The 11,658-nt window shown below is 41.6% G+C and overlaps 1 protein-coding gene across 1 annotated transcript in view; it reads right to left on the bottom strand.

Annotated features, from left to right (window-relative positions):
• Positions 1-490: 490 nt before the first annotated feature.
• RGSL1 (regulator of G protein signaling like 1) overlaps positions 491-11,658 on the bottom strand; it is a 74,633-nt gene continuing 63,465 nt past the window's right edge. The window contains exons 18-22 of the mRNA XM_027868421.1: positions 10,354-10,463; positions 8,990-9,082; positions 1,481-1,538; positions 948-1,038; positions 491-520 (exon numbers count right to left, since the gene is read on the bottom strand). Of these exons, the coding sequence (XP_027724222.1) occupies positions 491-520; positions 948-1,038; positions 1,481-1,538; positions 8,990-9,082; positions 10,354-10,463 (382 nt within the window). The remainder of the gene's footprint in view (positions 521-947; positions 1,039-1,480; positions 1,539-8,989; positions 9,083-10,353; positions 10,464-11,658) is intronic.

Here is an 11,658-nt window from a genome sequence, read left to right as displayed (position 1 = left end):
GATGCCTTTTTTTTTTGAGAGGGGGCAGGATTGATTTATCTAGATAGGATTAACATTTATGAATGATAGCCTGTCCCAATGGCATTCATAGTATAATAATGCCTCATATTTGAATCATCTGTGAAGTGGAAACATTTCGTATTTTTCAAAATACTTTCCCAAATATTATCTCATTTGATACAAGTACTATGATCCAGATATTTCCATTTCACAGATGCAGAAATAGGCTTAGAAAGATTAAGTTGTCTTGACAGAAATCATATAGTTATATATAGCAGCTGAGCCAAGATTAGAACCCATGCCTCCTGATTCAAGTGGAATACTCTTTCAGAAACAATTACTGAGTGTGGAAATGTCCTGCTCTGGTAGTAAGCCCAGGCTCAAACACAGCAGCAGATCTGCTGCCCATCATTCTATGTAGGAATGTCTTTCCATTTGCACTCAAAGTAGCCATCCCTGCCATTCCCAGGTTGGTGCCTGACGCCCCTTCTTACTGATGCCAAAGCATCCCAGTTCTCACCTGTAAAAAATCCATCCATGTTAGGTGCCTCCTGAGCACTGTTCTTACTCTGGCAGGTGTATGATGTGACTAGTGAGTTGACTTGAGAGATGTCAGAGAGTTTTTGTCTGAAGGGAGACAGAAGAACAGTCAGTTAATTGCACCAGTGAGGCACCCAGCCTGGCTGTAGCACTAACCTTCTAGACCGCTCCCCTCCAGCAGGCTCAGGCCCTCCCTTGACCCTCCAGGGAGCAGAGTCCCAAAGGTATTGGTCTATTTCTCAGGTGCTAGGTCCAGTTAATAACTATTGAGAGCTCGGCAGCTCCAAGCCTCCTCAGTACACTGCAGCAGTTCTCAAACGATGCAGGGGCCTGACTTTTCCCCAAAACCCAGCTATGCCTTAGGCTTGGGACTCCGGCAGAGCTGAACCCGGTCAGCAGAGACCGACCTGAATTTCCAGAGGCATCAACAGCCCCTTCTTGTTCTTTTCTTCTCTTTCAAGCTTGATGCTAAAATTCTCTTCTTCCTTCACTGGTTCTCTGAGTGATGTGTAAAGCAAGAGATGAAGAGTATTAGGATCATACACGAATTGAGAACATTTGGGGTTCTCTCCTCACAGAAGGGCTCTGGCTCTTGGCCTAGTTTTTCAGAACCTGGTTAGATCAGTCCTGATGGTAATCAGGCCAAGGACTACCACAGAGGGGCCCCTTTCCTTCTATAATTGACCTGTCTCTGGAAATGGCTCCCAGCTCTCTAGGTATCCCATTTCATTCACAAGGCAGAATGGAGTGGGAGTGGTTGGGGACTAGACTTTGTGTTCTATTTGCTACGTGAAGAATTGGATTTCAGCTGTGAGACTAAGGTCCGTGGGAAACAAGGCCCCTTCCTGGGATAAGAGAATTCTTCCCTATCCCCACCCATGCTCTTCTGTTCAGAGACAAGGCAACTCAGAATCAAAGGGGGTCCCCCAGTTTTGCCTACCCTATTGACAGGAAGGTGCTTGTCCCTTTTCTCTTCTGGGACACGCTGCTAGATGAAGCTAAAGACAAATACAAAGAGAAGTTCCCATCAAGCACATGGAGAGGAAGTAATGATTATTGAGGGTATCAGGTTTGGGAAGGACCTTTGTCAACACGATTAATCTGGAGAAGCAGTCACACAGACGTCAGATCCTCCCTGTAAGCTGCAAGGGGGAAGCTTGGGTGTGAATGGGGGACCAAGCAGCAGTGACTAGGCTCTAGGAACATGGAGGTAGAGCAAGGCAGTTGGAAGGGGGGGGCAGAGGACCCAGTTCAGCTCATGGGTCCTTTTCAGTCCGAGTGAGCTTTCCTCGGTACCCAGATGTCATATCATCAAACCAGGACAAATTTGGGGAAAGTGGACTGGTGTATCTCCTCCAGGGGTGGCAGCATCTCTTCCCAATAATGATGGTTTGCTGACGAGGGATGGGATTACTGAGAACTTGGCTGTTCCTGCAATAACATGGCACCATGCAAAGAGTATTGAACTTGGAGACAGGAACTTTGGGTTCCAGCTCCGGCTTTGCAGGTAAAAGACTGTGTGACCTTGGACAAGTCACTTAATCTTAGTCTCCCTCTGTATAAAATGAGGGAGTTGGATGAATTGATCTCTAAAAACCCTTCTGCTCTAAAATTCAGACTCCCTAAGTCTAAACTTTGCCTGTATCTTCCTCTATAGAGTCAAATGTCTTCTATTGGAACACCAAAGAATTAATTCTTTTCCAGAAAGTACTTTGAATTGGGAGGGGGACGACTTGAGCAGGGGCATCCTGTTGACCAAAGAGAGGGGTGGGAACGAGATAGCTTGGAATCTTTCAGGCTTCTTCCTTCCCATCAGGTTATTACTTCCTCAGATTAGTCTTGACTAAGGTTTTATCTTAGTTTGTACTTCTCTCCTCCCCACCCCCATCTAATGCCAGATTTATTAAATGAATGCTACTAATGATAGCTCACTTTGATATTTGTAAAATGCTTTTCTCACATCGACCTTGTATATTAGGTAGTACAAATACTGTATTATTATCCCAATTTTACAGATTTTGTTGTTCAGTCATTTTTGCAGTCATGCCTGACTCTCTATCACCCCATTCGGGATTTTCTTGGCAAAGATACTACAGTGGTGTGCCATTTCCTCCTCTATATCATTTTACAACTGAGGACTCTGAGGCAAACAGGCTGAAGTGACTTGTCCTGGGTAACACAGCTAGTATGTGTTTGAGGTCATATTTGAACTCAGGAGATGAATCTTCCTGACTCCAGACCTGGGACTCTATCCATTGCACGTTCACTTGTCTAATATTGTTGACCAATTTCAGGGGCCTTGACTGACTATACAAGATGTAGCATTATATTCAAACATAAATAAGGACTAGCCCATTTGGGTCCAACCCATCCAACCATCATTACCAGGCTCATCACCAGTAGGCTAGCCACTGGGTGATGAATTATTTGCTCATCACAGCCTTGGCATCATAGATGGCAGTGGCAGACCTAGAGGCAGGAAAACCAGGGTTATAATCTCGCCTGAGCTGTGTTATAGTTTTGCAAGTCATTTAGCCTCCCTTAGCCTCAGAGTCCTCATGAATCCAATGAGGATAATAGCACCTACAACTCATATTTTTGTTGTGAGAATCAAAATAAGGTCATCTGCGTTAAGCAATTTTCAAACCTTAAAGAGCTATAGAAATATCAACTAAACCTATGAAACAAAGACAAATCGGGGCAGCTAGGTGGTGCAGTGGATAGGGCACCATTCTCAGGAGGACCTGAGTTCAAATCTGGCCTCAGACCAAACACTTGACACTAACTAGCTGTGTGACCCTGGGCAAATCACTTAGCCCCAATTGCCTAAAAAAAAAAGAGAGAGAAAGAAGAAAGAAACAAAGACAAATCCTCACAAAACAGTGAGAAGCTGGGAAGGGAAAAAATGAGATTGTAGAAAGGTTTGCATGATAGCAAATTAAGTCAGATTATCCCAAGAGTGGGTGGCAATAGAGAGCCAATGAGGAACTTCAAAGGAAAACTCAAATAAAAAGAGCCCTCAGGGGTTATAAAATCAATCCTAAATCAGGATTTCAGATGGAGAGTCATCCTGCTCCACTGGTGCCTTTTCAATGTCAGGAGAAAATAGCGAGGCCTCCAGCAGGCTGGGAGAAAGGATATTGTTTGGGAAACAGGGGAGGGAGTGGGCAAGAATCATAACAGATGGCAGGCATGGATGGATGGGCTGTACTCTGTGCTTATCAAGGGAATTCCCAAATTGAGGGGATCAATTAATTTGCCTATTTGGAATCCCAAGGGTATTTAAGGATAAAACTGGAAGAAAGATAAAAGGAATGAAAATGGAACAAAAATGTCTCACTCTTTCTATGAGAAACAATTTTTTCCCCTCAATAGCAATACACAAATAGAGGAAGAGCTTGGTGAAGGCAACACAATTTTAAGCGCATTGAGGATCAACTTTTGGGGTATCTGCAAGACAAACTAACAATTGGGAGGGAGAATTTCAAATGTCATTCCTATAGAAAAATGGCGACCACCCGAGTACATCAATTACCACCAAAACCCATACCTACTTTCTCATCTCTACAAAATCTTTGAGAATGATTTATACTTGTTTTGAGAATATTCTTGATAAAAAAAGATGAGATGAGAAGAGGAAAGTTGTTACAAGTAGTTCATAACTAAGTCAAGACATCACCCGTGATGCAATGGGTCCTCTTCCAAAACAAAGAATGAACAATAACAATAGGAGATCATAACTTTAGAGTCATTCAACTAACTGAAAGATGCAGAGACCATAAGATTCCATTGGACTTATTATTGGATGATTAAAAAAAAGCATTTGATTAGTAGAGCAAATGGAGCTTAAAAGCCTCTCCTCCAGTGATGTGTCTCTCCCATGAATAAGTAAAGATTATACAAGATTTTTATGATAGATGTAATAATGGAGATGATTGTTCTATAATCTCTAATTATTAATATTAAGGTGTAAAATATGAAGATAAGACTTACCAATGTTTGCCATTGTTATGGAGAATATTCATCATAGACTTCCTATGGAAGAAAGATTCCCTACAGACAATGAGGTTCTTCCATATTCTCCAGTTTGTGGATACCACTGTGCTAATTGTATTCAACCCTGGAACATTTCAGAGTCTCTTAAATGAGATTCATGTAACTGCCAAAGGATTCTACTTAACCCTTTGCACAGGAAAATGAAAGTAGATGAAGAATTCCCCATGGTCCAAACTGTAATATGCAGTTAGATAGATAGCTCATTGAGCTAATTCAGTAGTATAACATGTCTAGGACAGAAACCATAAATGGATAATAAATTAGACCCAGAATTAAATGGAAAGAAGGGAGCAAGTGTGATTGCATTTTGGAAATTCTGTAGCATTTTCAAAGATGTCAAGCTTCTCCCTGAAACAAAAACTTACCTTTTTATTGCAAATATTTTCCCAGTAATGTTATTTAGGTGACAGCATAGAACACTATAGTCTCTGAAGAATAAATATTTCAGATCACCCAAAGGGCTTTGGAATGATGGTATAAATAGTTTTCAGTACATTACCTATCTATGATAGCCCCACCCAGGTAGGCTTGGCAGTCCCCCTGCAGGACAGCCCATATGATCCTGCATTTATGTAGGGAGATACGACTCCTGAATGCGAGAGAAAGCAAAAGGAAAGGGGTGGGGGAGGTAAGATAGGAAGAGAGTGAGGGAGAAAGAGAGAAAAGGAGAGGGAAGAAAGGGTGAGGCACAGACTGTGAATAGCAAAACAGGGGACCCCCCCCCAGATCTGGAGTTATATGAGGAAAAGCTGGAGCCCCAAACACATCCTTCAGTTCCTAGGGTATACAACACTAGAGACCACTAGGAGGAGACTCATAGGGTAAGACAATTGTTACCCTGATTGAGCTGAGATTTCATGTTACTCTGGGGTCAAAGAGTCTCCTGACTCTTACATATTCTAGCACTTAACCTCTATGGCTTCCCTAATTTGTTTTACCAGCTTGTTTTGACTTCAAATATATGCAAAAAGCAGCATCAAAGATATTATCAAAGAGATGTAAAAGGAAGTGAACCAATCATGTAGAAAGAATAAGGGGCAAAAGTGATTAACACTCATACAATGTTAGGAGACCTAGGATAAGGCCCCTAGAACACTGAGCAAAACCTCTTGGGAATAATGTATGAGAGGATATGATCAAGAGTCACACAGGATGAGAGAGAGAGAGAAAGAGAGAGAGAGAGAGAGAGAGAGAGAGAGAGAGAGAGAGAGTGCGTGTGTGTGTGTGTGTGTGTGTGTGTGTGTTGTGACTTTGCACTGTTGGAAGAAATGCCCACAATGATGAGATTACAGAGCTGTTGAAGCAAGAAAGACCAAGTCACTGTCTTCTTAGAAATAATAAGTTTAGGCAAGAAAGATCAATGCTAAAAAAGCAAAAGCTATATCAATCTAAGTAACAGAGATCAATATATGGACATACTAGGAAAACAATATGCCGTCTGTCTTATTAGAGAAGATGTGACTCTAGATAGATTATTAAAGAGAGGGGAAAGACATAGCCTTTCAGTACAGAAAGGAGAGTTCTAGACATTAATAAAGATATGGGCCAAGGACAGCAGATGAAACAGGGAGGAGAGGCATACAGTTGAAATTTACTGCATTAGCAGAGATGGACGGGACAATGATGAATGAGGAGCAAGTTGGAAAGCAACTCTCCATTAACAGACATAAGGGATAAAATCTTAAGCATAATGTGTAGGAAGATGGGTACACTAATTGGAAGGCTTTTGATCAGTATTTACCGTGTTCAAAATAATAGAAATGGAAGATATTCTTGTGGGTGGCATTCACCACAACCAAGGACCAGGTGAAAGTGGGGAGGCTAATGAAGAGCTCTGGTATACCTATTCAAGCATGTGCTAGCTGACCACTCGCCAAGGAGGCTATAGTGGGAATTCCTACTTCTGTTATGTGTTGGGCTAGTGAGTTCTGAGCTCCCTTCCAACTCTGAGATTCTGTGATGCTAAGATTGTTATATTGGATGATGTCCATCCCGTCCAGTCAACTGGTTTATCCCAGGCAAAGGTTAAGGGTCAGGCCACCAGCAGTAAGTAACAACTCTTCTTTTGAGGAGTAAAGGCAAACAAGATGGTTGTCAATATGTCAATCTGGGGTCCAAACAGAGAGTTGAAGGGAGGGAGTTTTCATGCCAAGGAAGGCAGCAAAGGCATGAATCAGGAAGTTTAGACCAGGTAGGATGCACAAGAGTAGTCAGGGATAGGGGCTAAGAGGAGAATGGAACATTAGCATGAACTTAAGGGTCAGAAAAGCAAAGATAGGAACTCCAGACTATCGACTTAATTGACAATACCCTATGCTTAGCTTATCTTCTAGCATGATTCCTTTTATGGTGGGCTGGCACATAGCAGCCATTCACCTTCCTGAAAATTAAAGAGGCAGAGCTTTTGGTTGTTGATATGCAAACCTTTTCCTTAGGATTCCTTCTTAGGTCTGGGGTTTGGTGGGTTTCTGATGGTAGAAGCTGTCGCTACCACAGGTGTGTACAAGTGCCAGGTTGGTTAATTTGCTCTGATGACCTCCCAATCAACAAGGTACCATAGATATCTCTACCAGTATTGAGATTCCAAGGATGCGATCACGGGAAACTCCTTTTCTCATCTACTCACTTGAATGGTGGCATATTTGAGGCTAGTGGGTGAAGGCAGAGTTCCAAGAATTCTTGTCCTAACAGGGACTGGTGGAATACATGCTAATATGGAGCAAGTAGCTGCAGTTGAAAGGCCACGGGGTGAGCTGGAAGAAGCCAGCGTTACAATTCCTTTATTCCCTGAATGGATGTCTAGAGTGGAAGTTCCAGGCAGAAAAAAAAATCACACTTGATCCTGCAGCTTCCCCGGGACTTCAACTGCAAGAGGTCCTAACTGTTTGAATCATAAATTAGAGATCTCCCTACAGCTTCCCAAAGTCATTATCTTTCCTACAGGAGATGCAAACTGGAGTGTAAATGTGGGAAAAACCCAAGGGTAAAAAAAAATTACTAGTTTTTATAGAAGAGAGTGTTATTATTCTAGGTGCATGGTGGACTGCATAACTTGGCAGTGGGAGCTCATCAGTTCACAAGTGTGGTTGGTCCATGAGTGAATGGAGACTATAGATTCAGAAGATTCCCTCAAGAAATGGGTAGGCTGTTTTGGCAACCTTGAGTGGGTGGGAGTGGTCAGAGCAGAAGATGCGGCATTTTTTAAGAGCATATCTACCGCACCAAGATGGGGCTTTGTCCCAGGGGTGAAAGCAAGTCCATGGACAGGTGGAAGTCTCACATTCTATAGGTCACAGTTAATGTCATTCCGGACACATAGCTGCCATAATTCACGGGAGATTGTAAACAGCTGGTCTATCATGGCTTATCATACTTCTACCTGGGCCAGCTTAGACAGTACAGATAGGTAGAAACATAAGCACAAGAATCCAACATAGAGGAAGTCTCTTTGTAAAGCCAAGGGAAAGATTTATTCCAGGGTTCTTGGTTATGCTTGGACATAGAAATCTCAATGCTGATAAAGTTGGATGGTCATATCTATGCAGGGCCATATCTTGAGAATTTCTTGTTCTCAGGAACACTTTCAGGTTCCTGAATGGCTCTTCCTTGTACTAAGGTTTCTTGGATGGTGCATCAGTTCACTGGCTCTCACACCTAGGGAGGTGTGACATCTTAAAACTGAACCAACTAAAGAATGCCATCCATTGGATCTAATGATGATTCATCTTGTTGGGGGTGTTTGAGGTACCTTACATCGGTCAATGGCTGACTGGATACTAGGTCTCAGGTGATGTTATCAGGCCTTGAAGACTGACTTTAAGGTCAGAAAGTTCATCTCCAAACACTTACGGACTGTGGCCCTTTCTGCTCTTTAAAGAGACAGCTGTCAAATAGCAAGATGCTTGAGAAAAGAATTGACAGTGGAGAAAAAGAGAAAGAGGCTGATGCTAGAAACCACATGGAGAAGGAGGGCTGTGTTTAGAAAATAACTGAACTTCCAAAGTTCTGGATAGGGAGGATCCTAAGACAACAGGATGTGGAGATGGGGGAAAGGTAGCTGGAGGCACAGGAGTTTGAAAGCAAGAGGAAAAGGCTAGTATGTGGAGAGTGCGTAAATGAGAATAAGGTGAGGAAGGCGGGAGAGGGATACAGAGAAAGGGAACCATGACCAGAGTCCAGCGTAAGGAGGAAGGCCAGAACTTCTCCTGATATCGAGTCAAAATTTGCCTTTGTGCAGCTTTTCTCCATTTCTTCTAGTTCTCCTCTCTGGGGCCAGGTAGAACCAATCTGATCTGTCTTCTGTGTGACAGCCGTCCAAAGGCTAGAAGTCTGTTCCCATGTCAGGGCTACAGTAGCTCATCTAGTTACGTGAACTTGACATCAACAGACTTACATAACATAACTGGACTCTCCGCATCTTCCCGGGGCTGAGGCAGCAGCCACTCAATGCCCTTCAACAGAGAAAATCTCAGGATGACATGGTCCCCTACAAATGGAAAAACGAGGGAGGGAAACAAAAACAAAGCAAAACAAAACAAAAAACCAAGCATTAATCTCACTCCATACAACTTTCTTTTTATTTTTTAATTTTTTAAAAATTTTTATTCATTTATTTTTAGGCAATTGGGGTTAAGTGACTTGCCCAGGGTCACACAGCTAGTAAGTGTCAAGTGTTTGGTCTGAGGCTGGATTTGAACTCAGGTCCTCCTGACCTCAGGGTCGGTGCTCTATCCACTGTGCCACCTAGATGCCCCACAACTTTCTTTTTAAAAAAAATGGTTTAAATCTGTGATTTCATTGAAGTAGGGAAACTTTCTGTTTAGGAAGCTCTCTTTATCAATGCTATTGAGCAATCATTTTGTATCCAAGTTGCCTAGGGACATTGAGAGGTTAAATGACTTCCCTGTCACGGAACTAGTATGTCAGAGTTGGGATTTGAACTCAGGTTTTTCTTCTCTCAAAAAAATCAAACTCTGGGGCAGCTAGATGGCACAGGGAATAGAGCACTGGCTCTGGAGTCAGGAGGACCTGAGTTCAAATCTAACCTCAGACACATGATACTCATTAGCTGTGTGACCCTGGGCAAGTCACTTAACCCCAGTTGCCTCAAAAAAACCCAAAAGCCAACCCTTCCTATTTCCTAGGTGAATTTATTTAAGCTAATTATTAAGAGGGAAGTATATGATTAAGCTAACTGACTCTGAAGTAGGAATGATGTATAGCCAGGTGAATGTCAACCTTTGCAGGGGTATCTACAGTCTTTTTCTTAATGCCATAAACTTCTTAATTGCATATTTAAATGGAAAAATGACAATTTTAGATAAATTATTAGTATATACTGCCATGAACAATATTTCCTAAAAATTAAAAAAAAAGGATCCATTAACATAAAGGAATGAATCGCCATTAGAAGAATTTTATGTAAAGGCCTTTTTTTTTCTTTTTTTTGACAAAGCACTCCTAAACTAGAGAAGGCCACCTCATCCACTTATATCTTAGAAGACAGAGATGTAATAGTGACTAGAGTCTAATACTTTGCCTCTAAGGGCCACGTGAGAAAAAAAGTCTAATATCTCCCAGAACTTCCTGATAGCCGAAATGCATTATATCTAGGTCATTCAGATATAGTAATCCAATACCAAATGACTCAATCCTTTCTGCAAAACCATCTCAACTGGTCCACAGCTTCTTCTGTTGCAGATCTTGTGCTGATTGCTGCTGAAGGATCAGGAACAGGAAACCATGGCCCAAGCTTACCCTCACTCCACTGAGGCTGTTTAGGAGATATGGTACCACCAAAGGAGGTGTCCTTGCTTTTCATTCCCAAATAACAAAAGTAGGCACGCATTGCTCTCCAGTTACAGTACCTGTGGGAAGAATTGCTTCTGGTTACAGAATGGAAATAACTGGCTAGGAATACTCACAGAGAAAGAGGGTGGTGGTGGTAATAGGACAGGAAACCTCTCTCTAATAAATAGAAGCTAAGTAAAAGTTGTGGGTTTACTTGAAGGGAATTTTTGGTTTAGGATCTCTCTATAGCCCCAAGGAGCACCAAAGGACTTGTATAAAGCAAACTGAAAGCTGCAGTGAACCAATATATGTTTGAGCAATGTATGTTCCTCAGAAGACTTATGATCCTAAGCAAAGTTCCAGGTGAGTTTCTGTTTTGCTCTGATCAATTGAGTTAAGCAATGAGACAAATATGAGCTAAAATTTAGTGGGCAGATGTATTATATTGCTTTGTATCTTACTTCAAATTATGCAATTTCTTTGTCACTTTGGTAGTCACTTAATATGATTATCAAATTTTGTTTTCTTTTAAATGAGTCATGTTTATGTAGAGAGATCAGAGACATAGTTACATAATAATAGTAGAAAATTGTAATGTTTATCAGAGTCAGACAAATCTAAGAGTAAGAAAAAAACAGGGGCAGCAGTGGATGGAGCTCCAGCCTTAGAGCCAGGAGGACCTGAGTTCAAATCTGACCTCAGCCCTTGACACTTAACTAGCTATGTGACCTTGGGCAAGTCACTTAACCCTGATTGCCTAGCCAAAAAGAAAAGAAAAAAAAAACAAACAAAAAGGAAAACAGAATTGAACAAAATGTTAGAGACATTTAGAGCTAAAAGACTCATGGTACCTTCTGAATGGAATCACTAAGGAATATACATGTTGTTTGTCACCATATGGCACATATGGCTTGTCACCACAATTAAAGATTGACCATGCATTGGGGAGTAGAGAAATTAGAAATAAACATAAAAAGGCATAATTTTTAAAAGCATATCCTTTACAGACTATACTCAATAAAAATAGAAACAAGTGGATAGAACACCAGTCCTGGAGTCAGGAGGACCCGAGTTCAAATCTGGACACTTAACATTTACTAGCTGTGTGACCCTGGCCAAATCATTCAACCCCAATTGCCTCACAAAAATAAATAAATAAATAAATAGAGAGAGAGAAAGGAAGAAAAGAAAGAAAGAAAGAAAGGAAGGAAGGAAGGAAGGAAGGAAGAAAGAAAGAAAGAAAGAAAGAAAGAAAGAAAGAAAGAAAGAAAG

The sequence above is a fragment of the Vombatus ursinus genome, unplaced genomic scaffold, assembly GCF_900497805.2.
Source record: "Vombatus ursinus unplaced genomic scaffold, bare-nosed wombat genome assembly UNPS02014789.1, whole genome shotgun sequence".
In the NCBI taxonomy this organism is placed as follows: domain Eukaryota; kingdom Metazoa; phylum Chordata; class Mammalia; order Diprotodontia; family Vombatidae; genus Vombatus; species Vombatus ursinus.
Note: the sequence above shows the minus strand (reverse complement) of the source record. Positions and strands in the feature narration are given on the sequence as shown.